This window comes from Macaca nemestrina, chromosome 4 (assembly GCF_043159975.1).
Source record: "Macaca nemestrina isolate mMacNem1 chromosome 4, mMacNem.hap1, whole genome shotgun sequence".
Classification (NCBI taxonomy): Eukaryota; Metazoa; Chordata; class Mammalia; order Primates; family Cercopithecidae; genus Macaca; species Macaca nemestrina.
In genome coordinates this window covers 14,983,601-15,003,689 of record NC_092128.1, presented here as the reverse complement: position 1 = coordinate 15,003,689, position 20,089 = coordinate 14,983,601, and the positions used below count along the sequence as shown (strand labels likewise).

At 36.6% G+C, this 20,089-nt stretch overlaps 2 protein-coding genes across 4 annotated transcripts in view; both read left to right on the top strand.

The window, feature by feature from the left end:
• The window catches only part of LOC105471165 (olfactory receptor 2F1-like), an 81,956-nt gene that overhangs the window by 12,626 nt on the left and 49,241 nt on the right, over nt 1-20,089 (top strand). The gene's annotated exons all lie outside the window — the stretch shown is intronic.
• On the top strand, nt 16,838-18,110 carry LOC105471167 (olfactory receptor 2F2). The gene is given in 1 exon segment (XM_011723513.2): nt 16,838-18,110. A coding segment is annotated over 1 exon segment (954 nt). The 3' UTR covers nt 17,792-18,110.

Genomic DNA, 20,089 nt, shown 5'->3' with positions numbered 1-20,089 from the left:
AGCGTGGGATGTTTCTCTCTTTATTTGTGTTGTCTCTGATTTTTTTTCAACAATGTTTTGTAGTTCTCCTTGTAAAGGTCTTTCACCTCCTAAGTTAGCTCTATTCCTAGGTATTTTATTCTTTTTGTGGCTATTGTAAATAGGATTGCATTCTTGATTTGGCTCTCAGCTAGAACATTATTGGTGTATAGAAATGCAATTGATTTTTTTTTTACATTTATTATGTATCCTGAAACTTTACCGAAGTAGTTTATCAATTCCAAGAGCCATTTGGTGGTGTCTTTAGGGTTTCCTAGGTATAGAATCATATCGTCAGTAAAGAAAGATAGTTTGACTTCTTTTTTCCTATTTGGATGCTTTATATTTCTTTCTCTTGCCTAATTGCTCTGGCTGGGACTTCCAATAGTATATTCAATAGGAGTGGTGACAGTGGGCATCCTTTCTTGTTCCAGTTATCAAGGGCATTGCTTCCAGCGTTTGCCCACTTAGTATAACTTTGGGTGCTGGTTTGCCATAGATGGCTCTTACTATTTTCAGGTATGTTCTTTTGATGCCTAGTTTGTTGCAAGTTTTTATCATGAAGGGATGTTTAATTTTATTGAAGGCTTTTTCTGCATCTATTGAGATGATCATATGATTTTTGTTTTTATTTTGTTTATATGGTGAATTACATATTTATTGATTTGAATATATTGAACCAATCTTGCATACCAGGAATAAAGCCTACTTGATCATGGTGAATTAACTTTTTGATAGGCTGCTGGATTCAGTTTGCTAGTATTTTGTTGAGGATGTTATATCTATGTTCATCAGGGATATTGGCCTGAAGTTTTTCTTTTCATTGTGTCTCTACTAGAGTTTGGTATCAGGATAATGCTGGCTTCATAGAATGAATTAGGAAGAAGTTGTTCGTCCTCAATGGTTTGAAATAGTTTCAATAAGATTGGTATCAGTTCTTCTTTGTACATCTGGTAGATTATGGTCGTGAATTCATCTGGTCCAGGGCTGCTTCTATTGTTGTTGGTAGATTTTTTTATTACTGATTTCCGAACTCATTATTGGTCTGTTCAGGTTTTCAGTTTCTTTCTGGTTCAATCCTGAGAGATTGTGTGCTTCCAGGGACACATCTATTTTCTCCAGATTTTCTAATTTGTGTGCTTAGAGGTGTTCATTATACTCTCTGATAGTCTTTTGTATTTCTGTGGGATTAGTTATAATGTCATCCTTGTTATTTCTGGTTGTGTTTATTTGGATCTTCTCTGTTTTTTTCTTTGTTAATCTAGCTAGTGGTTTATCAATATCATTCTCTCAAAGGACAAACTTTTGGTTTTATCAATCTTTGTATGGATTTTGGTGTCTCGATTTCATTCAATTCTGCTCTGATTTTAGTATCTTGTGTCTCTATTTTCATTTATTTCAAATAATTTTTGTTTTATCTTTAATTTTGTTGTTTATCCAAAAGTCACTCAGAAGCAAGTTGTTTAACTTCCAAGGAATGTGTGGTTTTGAGATGTCTTTTAGGTGGCAATTTCTGTTTTTATTGCCCTGTAGTCTTACAGTGTGCTTAGTATGATTTCCTTTTTTTTTTTTTTTAATTTATAGAGACTTGCTTCACAGCCAACATGTTGTTGATATTAGAGTGTATACTATGTGCAGACGAGAAGAATGTGGTTGTTGGGTGGAATATTTGGTAGATGTCTGTTAGGCCATTTGGTCAAGTGTTGAGTTTAAGTCCAGAATTTCTTCGTTAGTTTTCTGCCTTAATGATCTGTCTGTTGTCAATCAGATGTTGAAGTCTGTTATTCTGTGGCTGTCTAAGTCTGTTTTTTTGGTAACTTTTATTTTAGGTTTGAGGGTACATGTGAAGGTCTGTTAGATAGGTAAACATGTGTCAGGAGAGTTTGTTGTAAATATTATTTCATCACTCAGCTATTAAGCCTAGTACCTAATAGTTATCTTTTCTGCTCCTCTCCCTCCTCCTACCCTCAAGTAGACCCCAGTTATTTATAACTCTTTTCATCAGTCTAGAGAAAGTCGTTTATGAAGGTGGGTGCTTCCAAAGTTGGGTGCATATATATATGCATATGTATAGATAGATTTAGAATATATAATATATGTATGTATTTCTATATAATAGTTGTCTTCTTGTTGTATTGAATCCATTATCATTATATAATATTATTCTTTGCCCATTTTGACTATAGTTTATATAAAATCTGTTTTATCTGATATAAGACTAGTGATCCCTGTTCTATTCTGTTTTCTGATTGCGTGATAGATCTTTCCTCACCCTTTTACTTTGAGCTTATCCGTGTTGTTACATGTGTGATGGATCTCTTAAAGACAACAGATAGTTGGGTCTTATCTTTTTATCCAGTTTACTCTGTGCTTTTAAGTGGAATGTTTAGATGGCTTACTTTCAAAGTTAGCATTGCTATGTGAGATTTTGATCCTGTCATCATATTGTTAGCTAGTTGTTTTGTAGACTTGATTGTATAGTTGCTTTATAGTGTCTTTACTTCCCCAAATATGCCTGATCTCATCTGATTTCAGATGATGTAGTAATTAAAAAACAATAATAACTTTCCTGAAGAACTCCACAGGCTCATATGATCTTAGCAGAAATTTCTACCAATGTTTACAGAAGAAGTAATATTAATTCTATCCAGTGTTGGCCAGAAATAGTAGAGGAAAGCTTCCAATTTTATTTATGAAGCTAGTAATATTCTCCAAAGCAATATCTTTCTAGAATATGGATGCAAAAATTCTTAACAAAATACTTGCAAATAAAATTAATAAATGTATAAAAAGTTATACAGCATGATCAAGGCAAGATTTATTTCAGGAATGTAAGACACGCAATGTTTGAAAATAAATCAATGTAATTCACCATATTAACAGTCTAGAAAAGAAAAATTACACGATTATATCAATTCTTGCAGAAAAAGCATTTGACAAAGTTCAATACATATTTCTGATTAAAAAATCCCTCAGAATAATGGGAATAGGAGGGAACTTCTTAGCTTGATGAAAGTGTCAACAAAATGTCTACAGCTAATGCTCTACTCAGTGGTAAATGAGTGTTCTTTCCCAAGATCAGGAAGAAGATGATGATATCTTCTCTCAATTCAACATAGTGCTAAACATTCTATCCATGTAATAAAATAAGAAAGAAAATAAAAACGTATAGATTTGAAAATATGAAATAAAACTGTCTGTATTTGCAGATAGAAACATAATTGTGTACACAGAAAATCCTAAGAAATCTCTAAAAAGTTTCTAGAATTAATGAGTTAAGCAAAGTTAGAGGATACAAGATAAATATACTGCAATCTTGTATTTCTACATGCTAGTAGTGAGAAAGTCGACACTGGAATTCAAAGTATAATACCCTTTATAAGAGCTCAGAAACAAAATAATTAGGTAGAAATCCAACAAATTATGTACAGGAATTACAGAAACATGTAGAAAGCTACATAATCTTAATGAAATAAAGTTTTAGTAAGGATTTAAGTAACTAGAAAGAAATACTATGTTCACAAATTAGAAAACTCAAAAGAGTAAAACTTTTAGTTCTCTACAAATCAATATATGTGTTTAACATATCAAAGTTTCAGTAAGAACAAAAAATAACAAAACAAAATAAAAAAAGAAAACACAAAATTTCAGCAGGATTTCTTTTTGTAAATATAGACAAGAGTATTTTACAATTTATACAAAATAGCAATGACAAAGAATGTAGAAGAGTTAATAACAACTTTGCAAAAGGAAAATAAAGTGAGAGGAAGCAGTCTATGCAATTTTAATATTTATTATAGATTTACAGTGATCAAGTCAATATTGGAATGCAAAGGAATAGACACATAGATAACTGGAGCACCATAGAAAAGCAGGAATAAACCCACACAAAAACAATCTACTGACCTTTGACAAAGGTGCAAAAGCAATTCAGTGGAGGAAAGATAGCCTTTTTGACAAATGATGCTGGAGAAATTGGCCATCCATAGGCCAAAAATAACTAGATAAATAAATAAAAGCAACTCCATTGACCTTACAACTTATAAAAAAGTTAACCCAAATGGGTCATATACTTAAATGTAAAATGCAAAACTACACATTTTTTTTTTCCAAAAAAAATAAGAAAAACACTTTGAGATGTAGAATGGGCAGAATTCTTAGACTTGAGACAAAATGCAAGATCCATAAAATGAAAAATGATAAATTGGACTTCAAGAGTTAAAAACTTCCTCTATGAGAAAGAATCTATTAAGAAGACAAAAAGTTAAATTATAGACTGGGAGAAAATATTTACAAACCCAATGTCCAACAAAGTACTGCTTTCTAGAGTACATAAAAACTCCCAATATCCAACAGTAGAAAAGCAAACAATCCAGATAGAACTTGGACAAAAGACATGTAGAGGTATTTTACTGAGTAAGATATACAGAAGGCAAATAAGCACATATGATTTTCAACATTATTAACTGTTAGTAAAATTAAAAGAAAAACCATCAGAATGACTAGAGTAAAAATGGCTGACAATAGCAAATGTTGATGAGGATGAAGAAAAACTGGATCATTCATCCATTCCTGGCGGAAATATAAAACAGTGCGGTCATTCTGGAAAATGGTTTGGCAGTTTCCTAAAACAACAAGCAAAAAACCCCAAGACCTAATCAAGCAACTACCAGCAATTGTATCCCTGAGCATTTATCCCAGTGAAATGAACACAATGCTTGCACAAAAACCTGTACATGAACATTTGTGGCAGCTTTATTAATTATTGCCTGAAACCAGAAATAACCCAGATGTCCTTCAACGTGAGTATGGTTAAATAAAAGGTACCTACAACAGAATATTTCTTAGCAATAAAAAGAAATGAAGTATTGACATACATGAAAACCTAAATGAATCTTCATAAAATTATGCTGAGTGAAAAAAGCCAATCACAAAAGGGATTTACTGCATGATTTCACTTATAGATCATTCTTGAAATGCCAAAATTATAGATATGGAGGACAGATAGTGACTACCAGAGTTATGGAGAGGATGGGGCAGGACAGAATTGGGTTGGGTATGGCTATGAAAACATATCAGCATTAGGTTTTCTTGTGGTCATGGAAATGTTCTGTGTCTTTAACATATCGATGCCAATATCCTGGTTATGATATTTTAGTATAGCTTTGCAAGATGCTACCATCGATGAAAACTGGACAAAGGGCACAAGGAATACTTCTGTGTTATTTCATAAAATAATGCATGAATCCACAATGATCTGAAAATACAAAGGTTAAGTGACAATAAAATTTGAAGAGCTGTAGAAATGTCATACTTTCACAAAATTAAGGATTTTGGATGATCTTGATTCTTTTTTATTTTATTTTTGCAATAGCCAGTAATACTTCCTTTTACCAACTTTACTCAGATTTGCAGTTTTCAATATGTCTATGTGATGCTACGATAATTGGACTTTAAATTGTACCATAAGAAAGGTACTAGCTTCCTCTGACTTTTTGGAATGACCTAAGACTTCAGTAAAGGTGTTACGGGAGAGAGGAATGGAGGAGAACAGCTTTCCACTGGGAAAAGAAGGGCAGAAGAGAGGTCCTGCCCTTGAGAAATGGGAGTGGTGACAACAATTAACATTCTAAGGCTCCTAAGGGGAATCCGTCCACTTACATTGTCAATGGAGCCGCTGCCAAGCTTCATTAGTCAGGCCTGTGTTCTAGCTGTTTTTGGAACTCTTGTCAACTTCCTCCCAGCAGTGTTTCTCATAATCACAATTAATCTTCAGTGATTTGTGAGTTCAGGAGCCCAAGGAGTTTGGGATATCTAATCTACATGGTCTGTCACTTTGTTGGAGGAAGGCAATCTTTAGAAGCCAACTTAAACCTAGAATGAAGTAGACATGCCTATTTTGTCAGGCACTGATTAATCTTAGAGAGTCTTCCACAGAATGTGGGATTGTAGGTTTAGAAGGGAATGAAATAGAAATAATTTGACTTCTTAGGGACTTTGGATTAGGAGTATGGGACATGGCTGGTAAAAATCGTCTTATCCTAAGTATTATAGCAAATGTAAAATAACTGCTTTGCAGAAGCTTGAGACTTGGGTACATTTTATTTTCAACAGACTTCTCAATTTCGATATTTAGTACTGACCTAGAGAGAGAATAATACTTAGAGAATCCCAGAAGTATAAAATTTTTATTTAGGTATTGATATTGATTAGTAGGTGGTAGGAATATTAGTATAGTACATTTCCAAGTAAGATAAATTGCCAATTGCTTTAAAGCTTCCTATTTCAATTATTTCCCTAAGGGTTTCATCTACACAAAATTATGATTTTCCTTTTAATAACAGATAAATGGAAATGTAAGTTGATTAATAGCTTATTCAAAGAACTTTGGCACTCAGAGAGTGAACTAGAGCTAGAATTTAGGTCTCCTAAATCTTATTCTAGGGTTGGTTTTCCTAGAATTGGCTGTAGGGATTGCACTATGAAGACTTGCTAATGGAAAGAATTATACTTTATACTGCAAAAGAATGCCCTATTCTTCCTAGAATTGGCTGTAGGGATTGCACTATGAAGACTTGCTAATGGAAAGAATTATACTTTATACTGCAAAAGAATGCCCTATTCTTAACTACAGGTGGCAAGAGATATAAAGAAGGTGAACATTTACGCAATAAGACCATAGTAAACTATGCTATCAAAAGTGAACATCAGGGTTGCACCTATTTTAGAAGCTGGATCTAAATAATTGGACTCTGGTATGTGAAAAGTCAGATAATCAAACCAGACTGAAAGAAGATAACAAGATCCCAAAGAGGAAAAAAAATTGTTCTTTCAGGATGTCAAACCTATCTTTGAGATATTCATCATCCAGAGGGTCCTGGGGTTCTTTGTTTCCAAACATTAGGATAGTGCAAATATTCCTGCTCATGGTGGACGCGCACTGTATTTACATCAACCAACTCTTCAAACACCAGTCAGAGAAATCTTTCTCTAAATGAAGGTGCCATTTTTCTTGACAGTTCAACTTTATAAAGGTATGACTTTGAGTTGTTTTGACTAGTAGAAAGAAACATTTGCCTTTTTTTGCTCTGTTTCTGTATTTAGGCTTTCACTTGTCCCAGCCAAGATTATTTAGAACCCCAAAACAGAAGGTCAAATATGTTCAATGCTAAATAATTAGATTCTCTCCATTTACACAAAAAACCATAACTGACTACAATTGAACTTTTAAATTATCTGTATTGTTATATAAAACATTTTATAAATTAGGAATCTAAATATTTGTTTTTTGCTTTTATCGTCTGTCATAGAAGACATCGTGGCTCTGTTCACTGTTTAACTATTAATAAAGGTTAATAACAGACAGTATATGATGGTACTTTTAACTAGGGCAAACAAAAGTAATATCTTAACAATGAGGAGTTGGTCTTTGCTATCTATACCTCATGTCTAATTTTTCCTACAATTTAAATGTCATTCCTCATCTCTACCCATTTGTAAGGGTCTCAGTTTTCTGCTCTTGCATGACTTATTTTAAAGGATCACAATAAGGCCAGGTAATTCATATTTTTAAAATTCCATTTAGAATAATTCCATCTAAAAATTCACAAGGAAGAAAATTTCAATATAAAATAATAAATTACTAATATTGGAATTTCAGTCATTATTGATGGCAACAAGGAGATAATTTGTAGCAGAATATTTTAATGGCAACTTTCTTATATCACTTATTGTGTTCTATTTGTTCTGACCACAAAAATTACTCTATATCCACCAGAATTCATAAAGCAGGCATGATGAAGTCTTTTTTCCTTGGTTCTCATGTCTAAGAACATGAACCTCAGAGGCATGTCATTTTTCAATACTATGTTCTGAACAGACAGAGCACATTCTTTATTTTTGAATAGATAAATCTCAAAACATAGAGAGAGGTATGGTTTGAGGTGTGTCCAGTATGAGGATAATAGGACTCAGCAGATGTCAAATTGGATTTTATTGATTATTAAAGGAAAATGAGGTGCTTTCAAGAAGATAAAACAGCTGGAGTTGGGATGAGTACTGAGAAAAGAGCACAAAAACAGGCTTGTAGAGGAGGAAAATCTCAACAGAACTGACTCTTACCTGTGCTGATGTTCAAAACTGGCTTTTGAACAAAAGCTGCGTCCTTAGCCCTATAATAAGACTAGGGGGATGAGAAATATAAAGGTGAAAATTTACACAACAAGACCATAATAAACTATGCTACCAAAGGTGAATGTTGGAGATACACATATTTGAGAAATTGGGTCTAGATAATTGGACTCAGATGTGTGAAAAGCCACGTAACCAAACCAGAATGCTTTGTACAGAGAAAAATGGATCAAACGTTCTCAAAAATCTATCTTTTTTGATATTATCTTTCACTGATGTTGATTTTCAATGAGAAACAGGCTTTGGAATAGTTTCAGATCCCCTGAAACACTGAAGTTGAGTAGACCAAGCTTTAGACTTCTGACACCAAGTGTTTGGATATGCAAAACACTATCTAGCAATTATTTCATTCTTCATTCTGAAGACAGATTAGGAATCCGTCTCTATTTAGCTGAAAACTGAGTCCAAGATAATGAGGAGATGGTGTTAACTGTGGGTGTGTCAAAATCATCTAACACATTTCCTCCTCCATTTATCTTTTTAAATGCTGACACTATTTCTATTTTTCTTTATCTACCATGAATCTAAGAAGGGACTCTATGGCTAAAAACCAGGAATATTTGGATATCAGTTATTTTAAAGTTAAATTATTTTAAAATGAAGGCAATGCTAAATATAGTCTTTCATGGATTAAAAATAATTAGCTGACATACTTGTGAATGGTATTTCGCATTAGGGGGATATTTTAGTAAAATACTTTGCTCTAAACACATACATGGTAGTAAATGCTACAACTAATAAAATAAAAGATAGGGTAGAACTTACTATCAAGAATTTGGACACTCTTCTGTCTGGAATATACTTAATCCTGTAGTCAGACATCATAAGATATGTTTGTGCATGGTTATAATTTAGGTATGAATATATTTTAGGATAATCAGTTTGGAGTACAGTGTAAGGTGGTTTGGAGTTGGCACAGGGCAAATCAGGGAGATTCATAAAGAGGTTGTTGTATTTCATCAGATGGAGAGTGATGGGGCATGTGTTAAGGCATTAGCAGTGTGAATGAAAACTAAGGAGAGATGGGAGGTATGTAATACAAGAATACAAGAAGCTGATGTATTCCATGCAGGGGCGAGAAAGAGAAAAATTAAACGTGATACATTTAGTTCCGTTGATAGAAATATGGGAGTCAGGTGGTTGTAGAGACCTGACTCTACAAGTTGAGCCTACGGTGAAATATTTAGAATACATTCATTAAGCTGTTGAAGGAGGCAACTGAACCTTTGGAGAGAAGTATAGGAGATAAATGTAGAATTGAGATTGGGCCATATAGAGTTGATAATGATTATTACAGTTAAGCCCTTCAAGAAAAAGCTATAGAAAGGAGAAAGCAAGTTCTGAGCACAGAAACTTAGAAAATACTTACAGCAATGGAATAAGAAAAATTTGAAATAATTATCCAGGAATACAGAAAAAAAATAAGTTTGGAATAAAATCAGGACGGAAGAGTTTCACAGAGTTGAGAGTTTTAAGAAACACATAGTTAAATAGGTTAAAAGACAATGAAGGTAGAAGGAAGGTCTCTGGATATGATTTTTAGGAAATACAAGTGACCTTTAAGAGTGCAGTTTCTATAGATTAGTGAAGATGGAAATTAGATTTTCAGGGCCTAAAGAATGAATGTTATGAGGAAATAAACCCAACAAGTGGATATCAATCATTTGGGAACGCTGGATGTGAAAGAAAAGAGAGAATTAAAATAATAATTATGTAGCAAAAGGTCTTCTCCCCAAAAGAGTCTGTATAGTTTTTATAATGAGCAAGTGGGAGTCCATCAAGAGCAATAAAACCAGAGGATGCTAGAGGGGGAATAAATGAAAGAATATGCTACTGAAAGTTATCAAGGACATGAAATGAAAGGCCAACCAATTATCATCACTAAATGATGAGCAATAAAGTGGTTCAGTCATTAGTGTAGCAACTTTAGAACTTCAATGCATTAGGTTTCACCAACATATCTTTCAATTAACCAATATTTATCCATATTTTACAGATAAAGAAATATGAAGTGCATAAATGCTAAGTAGTTTGTTCCAGGTCTCAAGAAGCAGAAAGGGATGTGGATTATTTGGCTGTGAGGCTCTTGCTTTTTCTAGGATGTGATGCTGTCATTCAGTCATAGTGAGACAAAGGCTGTAGTAGAGAGATATGCAGAGTGGGTGAGAAGAGCATATGAGTCATGGGCTTGCATGTTCTCCAGGCAGCTGTCATAGTGCAGCAGAGGAACAAATTTTGTGATAACAATTTGTTCAGTGTCTTTTACTCCACTTGCCAGGTCAGCTCTTTGAGGACAGGGAAATGTAATACTCACCTTGAAATCTCAGCATCTAGTAAAAATGGCACTTCATAGTTGTTTGCCAAATTAATTGAAATGAAATATCTACTTTGGAGGCAGATCTGCTATATAGTCAACAAAGCTTACCAGACACGTTTTTCCTTTTATGCTAGAAAGCTTAAGCAGCCATTTTCCTACCATCTTTTTTCTGAGACCCTATGTAAAGGCTTTCTTAGAAAAATAAAAAGAGTGAGTAGGAATAAACAGAACAATAGAAAAACAAAAACAACAAGATATATTTACCACTCCCCTTCCTCTTTTACCAGAGATTGAAAGAGCCTAAATCCTCAGTAAGACCCAAAGTTCCCAGGAACTTCAAATAGTATAAGTTACCTCCAAGACTTTAAATATATTAACAGTTTTTCTTCCTTTTTCAAAAAGTCTGAACTTGAGGGGATATAAGGGGAAAGCTTGTTTGTTACTTTGTCTCCCCCAGGGTAGAGGTCATATTACCACCAATATCTGTACTACCAGAGTACTACTACCTAACATACCTTTCACCAACATACCTTTCGATTAACCAATATTTATCTATATTTTACAGATAAAGAAATATGAAGCACATCAAGGCTAAGTAGCTTGTTCCAAGTCTCAAGAAGCAGAAAGGGATGTGGCTTGTTTGACTCTGAGGCTCAGTTTATGAAGAGGTTTCTCCATGAGTTACGTATATTTGAGCTTATATATTCCAGTGAGTTATGTAATATTATCCCATTTTGAACATAAAAAATTAAGTTTATAATCCAAATCACACACCTGGTAAGTCATAAAAAACAAGATTCACATCCAGATTCTCTAATACCCTGTCTTTCCATTGTTACTATGCATCTGTCTCTTCTGAATCTTTTCTGGTAATTTATTTATACATTTCATCATGTTTGATGTAGTAGGTATATGCAGGGTAGTCCTTGAGATTTGAACCATGTTTGTCTTCATTGTTTATCATTTTACCTACCATCCTTCCTCGCCTAGGTACTATATGGAAGGATGTTCAGTGTGCATTTGAAAAGAAGGTGTATTCTGCTGCTGTTGGATGGAATGCTCTGTATATGTTTGTTAGGTCTATTTGGTCTAATGTGTTTTTCGTGTCTAATGTTTCCTCATTAATTTTCTGTCTAAATGATTCATCCATTGTTGAACATAGCATATTGAAGTCCCCTACTGTTATTGTGTTGCCATCTATCTCTCACTTCAGATCCTTTAATAGTTCTTTTATTTATTTAGGTGCTCCAATGTTGGGTGCATATATATTTACAATATTTATATCCTCTTGATGAATTGATCCTTTTATCATTATATAATATTTTTCTTTGTCTGTTTTTTTTGTTTGTTTTTTGTTTTTGTTTTTTTTGAGATGGAGTCTCGCTCTGTCACCCAGGCTGGAGTGCAGTGATGCAGTCTGGGCTCACTGCAATCTCTGCCTCCCAGGCTCAAATGATTCTCCTGCCTCAGCCTCCCGAGTAGCTGGGATTACAGGCACATGCCACTGGACTCAGCTAATTTTTGTATTTTTAGTGGAGATGGGGTTTCACCATGTTGCCCAGGCTGGTCTCGAACTCCTGACCTCAGGTGATCCAGTTGCCTCAGCCTCCCAAAGTGCTGGAATTACAGGCGTGAGCCACCATAACTAGTCTTCTTTGTTTTTATAATTTTGACTTAAAATCTATTTCTCTGATATATGTATAGCTATCCTTGCTGTATTTTGTTTTCTGTTTGTGTGGATTATCTTTTCTCATCTCTTCCCTTTCAGTACATGTGTATCCTTAAAAGTAAGCAGAGTCTCTTGTAGGCAGCATATAGTTGAGTCTTCTTCTTTTTTTTTTTTAATCCGTTCAGCTATTCTATGTCTTTTTTATTGGAGAATTTAGTCCATTTAATCCAGTTTCATTTGAAGTAATTATTGATAGGTATGACTTACTACAACCATTTGTTAATTGTTTTCTGTTTTTTTTTTTTTTTCTTCCTCACTCTCTTGCTGTCTTCCTTTGTGGTTTTAGTGGTATGTTTTGAATTAATTCTATTTTTGTTTTGTGCTTTGACTAAATATTTTTGCTTTGTGGTTACCAAGAGGCTTACATAAAATATCTTATAGTTAAAACAGACTATTTCAAGCTGATAACAGCTTAACTTTGATTGCATCCAATAACTTTACACTTTTAGTCCCCCAGCCACATTTTATGTTTTTGATACTGAAATTTACCATTACTTTTTTTTTTTTTTTTTGATACCATGTTTCTCTCTTGTCATCCAGGCTGGAGTACAATGGTATGATCTCAGTTCACTGCAACTTCTGCCTCCCAGGTTCAAGCAATTCTCCCCCTGTGCCAGCCTTCCAAGTAGCTGGATTTACAGGCGCCTGCCACCACGCCCAGCTAATTTTTGTATTTTTAGTCGAGACAGGGTTTCCCCATGTTGGCCAGGCTGGTCTCAAACTCCTGACCTCAAATGATCTGCCTGCCTCGGCCTCCCAAAGTGTTGGGATTACAGGTGTGAGGCACTGCGCCTGGCCCAGAATTTACCATTACTTTTAATGTGTATATTTTGATAATTTATTTTAGCTGTAGTTGTTATTAGTAATTTTGCCTTTTAATACTTGTACTAGGGATATAATTGCTTTATATACCATCATTACAGTCCTAGAGTATTCTGAGTATGGCTCTGTTTTACTTATATTACTGAATTTTCTATTTTTGTAAGTTATATGTTATTAATTAGCCACATTTTGTTTCAGATTAAATAACTTCCTTTAATAATTCCTATAAGGCAGGCCTAGTGGTGATGAGCTCCCTTAGCCTTTGTTTGTCTGTGAAAGTTTTTATTTCTTTTTCATTTCTGAAATGCAGATTTTTCTGGGTAAAGTATTTTTGATTGGCAAGTTTTTTGCTTTCAGCACTTTGACTATATCATCCCAACCTTTCCTGGCCGGCAGGATTTCTGCTGAGAAATCTGCTAAGAGTTGTATTGAAACTCATTTATATGTGATGTGTTTCTTATCTCTTGCTCCTCTTAGAATCGTTTTTTTTTTGTTTGTTTTTGTCTTTGAATTTTGATAGTTTGATTATTACGTGTTTTCCAGAACTCCTTTTTGGGTTGAATTTGGTTGGAGATCTCTGAACTTCTTGTACCTGGATGTTGGTTTCTGTCTCCAGATTAGGGAATTTTTCAGCCATTATTTCTTTAAATATGGTTTTTGCCCCTTTTTCTCCTACTTCTCTTCTGCAACTCCTATTATATAAAGGATTGGTCTCCCGTAATTCCTATAGGCTTTCTTCATTCTTTTTCATTCTTTTGTCTGTTTGCACCTCTGACTGGATAATTTCAAATGTTCTCTTTCAGCTCACTGATATTTCTTCTGCTTGAGTCTGCCATTGAAACTTTTAATTGAATTTTTCAGTCCAGTCTTTTTATTCTTCATCTCTAGGATTTCTATTTGGTTCTCTTTTGTTGTTTCTACTTATGTGTAAAACTTCTCATCTTGTTTGTGTAGTTTTTCCAAATTTTATTTAATTTCTATTTGTACTTTTTTTAACTTAAAATGATTATTCTGAATTCTTTGTCACTCCATAGATCTCCATTTCTTTAGGGTCCATTATTAGCACTTTATTAGTTTCTGTTGGAGGTGTCATAACTCCCCAGTGCTTTGTAATCCTTGTGTCTTGCATTGTTATCTTTTCATTTGAAGAGGTACCCCCTCCTTCTGGCCTTTACAGGTGTTCTTTGGCAGGGCTAGACCTATACTATTTAGTGTAGCCTGTAATTCTTCAAGGACCAGCTGGTAATGACCCTGGGCAGGCAAAGCTAACTGTGCATTTTCTACCTGCCTGGGATGCTGCCTTTGCTCTGATATTGGCTGGGGCTATTGACTGGTCCTGCTGTCTGGCAAGACCACTGACTGGGCTCTGTTATCACACAGAGCTACTGACTGGGTGCTTAAATATCTTCTGGTCAGACTAGTCACAGAATTTATTCCCTGGCTGGAAAATTGTGCTTTCTGGGATTGTGGGGAAAAGAAAGAAAGATCAGCCTGTTACTGTGTCTATATAGAAAGAAGTAGACATAAGAGACTCCATTTTGTTCTGTATTTGAGATGCTGTTAATCTGTGACCCTGCCCACAACCTTGTCCTTGCAAGAGACATGTGCTATGGTGACTCAAGGTTTAAAGGATTTTGGGCTGAGCAGAGTGTGCTTTGTTAAACAAGTGCCTGAAGGCAGCTTGCTGGTTAAAAGTCATCACTGTTCTCTTAATCTAAAGTACCCAGGATACGCACACTGCCAAAGGTCACAGGGACCTCTGCCTAGGAAAGCTAGGTATTGTCCAAGGTTTCTCCCCATGTGATGGTCTGAAATGTGGCCTCGTGGGAAGGGAAAGACCTGATCGTCCCCCAGCCTGACACCCGTGAATCGTCTGTGCTGAGGAGGACTAGTACAAGAGGAAAGAAGGCCTCTTGGCGGTTGTTGGCAGTTGAGATAAAGAAAAGCATCTGTCTCCCGCCCGCCCCTGGGCAATGGAACATCTCAGTATAAAACCCGATTTTATGTCCTGTTTACTGAGAAAGGAGAAAACCGCCTTAGGGCGAAAGGCGGGACTTGCCAGCGCAATGCTGCTCTTTATGCACTAAAAAGGTTTATGGAGATGTTTACATATGCATATCAAGGCACAGCACTTTTCCTTAAACTTATTCATGTCACAGAGATCTTCATTCATATGTCTCACTGCTGACTTTCTCCCTACAATGATCCTATTATCCTGCCACTTCCTTTTCTTTAAGATGGTAAAGATAATTATCAATAAATACTAAGGGAACTCAGAGACCGGTGCCGGCGTGGGTCCTCTGTATGCTGAGCGCCGTCCCCTGGGACCACTTTTTCTTTCTCTATACTTTGTCTCTGTACCTCATTTCTTTTCTCAAGTCTCTCGTTCCACCTAACGAGAAATGCCCACAGGTGTGGAAGGACAGGCCACCCCCTCAGGGATTTGCAGCTGGGCAGGGCTATAGGCTGAACTCCAAAGTTAGGAGAAGTTGCTGCTTAGAATGATGGGGGTCAGAGGCTACACTCCTTAGAAAAGCACAGTGGAGGGTTGCTTGCTTGTTAAGGTGGAGCTTCCCTGTGGGGTTTCTTCCCTGTAAGATGGACTTTTGGCTGAATTGAGTTTGACTTCCCAGGTCAAGCAGGTCTAGCCCTCATGCTTCTCTGAAAGGCATATAGATGTCCTTGATGGGGCTTTTTAGCTGAGTAGAGCCGTGGATTGACTTCCTGGGTCAAGCAGGTCTACCTCATGTGTCTTTCTGAAATGAGTGGAGGTGTGTATCTCCTTGTCTTGGCAGAGGTCACTGGTGTGGGCTCTGAGACAGGACATGGGGACTAGCTATCTAAGGCCTCAAGCTAGGTTGCACTTCCTACCATGCTTCTGAAGATGACCAGCTTAGCTTTGTAAATGAACGATGAAGTTGACTAGTGTCTCTGATTGGGCACCACAGCTAGCAAGAATACAAAGGTAACGCCATGATCTGTGTGCTAGTCACTACGACCTCTGCCTCCTTTCTTTGTTTCTACTTGACACCAGGTAGTCTAGCTATGCTGTTACCTCCAGTGTTCTCCATGAGGTAAGCCCAGAGTGGGATTTCTGAGAAGCATCTGGGAATACTAGAGATGCTGAATGACTGCCTCTAGTTTTCTTTTCCTCTACTAAAAACCATGGGCCCAGGAAAACCCTCTTTGTCTGGTGTTGTGTTAACTTTGGCAGGGGGCAAGGTGGCAGGGTTGAAGTGAAACTATGCTTCTTAGCCTTCTAATTCCATTTTCATTCCATGTACCTTGTGGTTGTCTCACGTTAGTGTCCAAGTAATGGAGTTTTAAAAAAGATACTCTGGTCTGGGGATAGTTGCTAGCTGAATGTTCTGTAGAGAAGGGTAGAGTCTGGGACTTTCTATTCTTCGTTTTTGCTGACATTACCAGAAAACAAACTCCCTGCCCTGGATACTGAGGTAAGTGAGTAAAGAGGTAAAGCTTGCAAAAATTGCACTGCATTATGTACAGGCTTTAACTGGCTTATGTGAGTCCACACCATGTCCTTATGAAAGCCCTACTGTCTCTCTAATGCAAAGTAAATACATTGTGTGTTGGAAACAAGCCTGTTATCTTGGTCTCGTGAATTATCTAAAATATTTGGCCAAGGCTGGAATGTCGTATACAGTATGCATTCCTAAGAAGTTATTCTTGTGATTCTTTGATTCAACAGCTTCTGTTTTTTTCTGACTCTTTCTGCAGATTAATATTCCTCACATTTTTAAATGGAAATAGATAACCAGACGTGGGTGAGAGAATTTATTCTTCTTGGCTTATCCAGTGACTGGTGCACTCAGGTCTCCCTGTTTTCCCTGTTCTTGGTCACATACCTCATGACAGTGCTGGGGAACTGTCTCATTGTCCTTCTGATCAGACTGGACAGCCGACTCCACACTCCCATGTATTTCTTTCTCACCAACCTCTCGCTTGTCGATGTCTCCTATGCCACAAGTATAGTCCCTCAGCTGCTGGCACATTTTCTTGCAGAACATAAATCCATCCCATTCCCGAGCTGTGCAGCCCAGTTATTTTTCTCCCTGGCTTTGGGTGGGATTGAGTTTGTTCTCCTGGCTGTGATGGCCTATGACCGCTATGTGGCTGTGTGTGACCCCCTGCGATACTCGGCCATCATGCATGGAGCACTGTGTGCTAGGTTGGCCATCACATCCTGGGTCAGTGGCTTCATCAACTCTCTTGTGCAGACTGCTATCACCTTTCAGCTGCCCATGTGCACTAACAAGTTTATTGATCATCTATCCTGTGAACTCCTAGCTGTGGTCAGACTGGCTTGTGTGGACACCTCCTCCAATGAGGCCACCATCATGGTGTCTAGCATTGTTCTTCTGATGACACCCTTCTCCCTGGTTCTTTTGTCCTACATCCAGATCATCTCCACCATCCTAAAGATCCAGTCCAGAGAAGGAAGAAAGAAAGCCTTTCACACGTGTGCCTCTCATCTTACAGTGGTTTCCCTGTGCTATGGCACAACCATTTTCACTTACATCTAGCCCCGCTCTGGTCCCTCAGTCCTTCAAGAAAAGCTGATCTCTGTCTTCTATGCCATTGTTATGCCTCTGCTGAACCCTATGATTTATAGTCTAAGGAATAAAGAGGTGAAGGGGGCCTGGCATAAACTATTAGAGAAATTCTCTGGGATAACATCAAAGCTGGCAACTTGACTCGTGAACATCACTTTGAGGAAAAGCTTTGCCTCATTGTTCTCCACCCAACTCAGATATGGCAAGGATAAACTATGTTGCTCTGGCAACCAGGAAGGAGATGATGTAACATGTACTGGGGATGTTATGTAGGAGGCTGAGTGGTTGAGTTGGATGCGGTGTGGGATGTGGGGATAATTTTATATCCCAGCAGTATGATTAGTGGAGTTAGCTACTGCTGTAACAGAACCTTCCACAATTTCTCAATCTCCACTCTTATGTTCTGATAAAAACTGAAAAAAATACTACTTACTGTTTTGGTTTGTCACATTATTTATAATCATAGACCTATTCATACATCTTACCTTGGAACAGTGGTTCTTATTTATTGACATTTTGTGAAAGGTTGTAGTGTTTGCATTTAAAACAAAATGCATTTTCACATTTGAAGACTCACTTAAAATAATTGGTTGTTTATGTAGCCACATACAGTAATTATGAGTCAACATTCCAAGAAGGATGTTGTTGTCAAGGCTTATTAAAATGATTTTGTGCAGGACTTTCTAAATGTGAACAAAATGTTTTTCTCTGAGTGCTGGAGGTAATTCAGTGAAGAAATATCAACTAAAGTTCTTGTTTTGCCCTGATAGGGTTAAAAAATGGTTGTTTGTAATGAAGACTATTATTAGCCAAGGACAATAAAAGTTTCAGGCACTACTTCACAGTACTCAGTTTGAGAGGAATTTTACACATAAGAGGTATTGTTTAACATATTAAAATTGTCCAATCTCAGGAAAATTCACAAACTCTATTTTTGAATGTTTAGAAACAAAATAAGCAATAAATTATGAGATAATTTATAAAACATCAAAGACATAGTTAATCTAAGAAATGACACTCTTTAGCCAATACCAGTGAAAAGAAGACAATTTTAGCATGAATTTTGGGGAGTCAGGATAGATGCCTCACCTGTGCAAATGTTACTTTCAAGTTTCCATATTAAGGATATTTCTTATTCCTTCTCACACATACAACAGAGCACTGGTCAACTTTCTAAACCTAGTTATCTGAGCTCGAGAGTGGGCCTCACTGCTGCTAAAATTTCTAAATAATACAAAAGAAGAAGAAACAAATATATAAGGTAAAGAAGGGGAAAGAGGAGAAAAAATATGATAGTAGCTGATCATCTCACTTCCTTGAAGTAATCTAAGTCCTGTTTCTTCTTTCAGTAAGTTAATTTTCTGTTCTTCCACTGGTAACCATGTTGTCACAGAACCTCAGGTATTTAAGAAGGTTCATATAATCCAAAGCCCTTTTGAAATATCAGTTTTACCTTAATTACTATTCTGTCTTAAATTTTGCAAGGTAGGCAAGCATCCCCAAAGATGTCAATGGCAGCAAACTAAAACTTCTATTGCTGTTAACTTAAGCATTATCAATAGAGTGTCTAGTACGTGTCAGTGACAATGAATAGTTCTGGAGATTCTGTGGTGAATATGATACAATTCTGGGTTGCATAGCAGGGGTGATGGACAATGAAGCAATTATAAAGTAATGTTGTAAATATTACAGATAGGGTAAGCCCATCAGGGGTGTCACAGAAATCTTCCTGTTAAAACAAAACAACAGAAAAGATCTAGATTGAGACCAGGAAAGTGAGAGCAAGTTATCCAGATGACAAGGAATTAGAGCAAAGGAAAAACCTGAGCCAAAGTGCAGAGGGTGAGAGTTGAGTATCCAGAAATACCTGGAAGCTGTGCTTGTAGGGCAGAGAAGAGTGAGGAAGTAGTGAGGATGAAGTGGGTATGCATTGATTCATGGTGGGCACTGAATGCCACATTATCTTTCAACTATATCTTAATAGCAATGGGAAGTCAGTAATGATTTTTTTGTTTTTTTGTTTTTGACAGAGTTTCACTCTGTCACCCAGGCTAGATTACAGTGGTGTGATCTCCGCTCACTGCAAGCTCCACCCCCTGGGTTCACACCATTCTCCTGCCTCAGCCTTCCAAGTAGCTGGGACTACAGGCGCCCGCCACCACACCCGGCTAATTTTTTGTATTTTTAGTAGAGATGGGGTTTCACCGTGTTACCCAGGATGGTCTTGATCTCCTGACCTCATGATCTACCCACATCAGCCTCCCAAAGTGCTGGGATTACAGGTGTGAGCCACCGCACCCACCAGATGTCAGTAATGATTTTAAAGCAGAAGAATGGCTTGATAAATTTTACATTTCTGAAATATCACTGGCAAATGAGATAGAGGAATAAAAGATTGGAAGCAAGGAGTCAATCTCGTGGGCTGCTCCATTAATACCA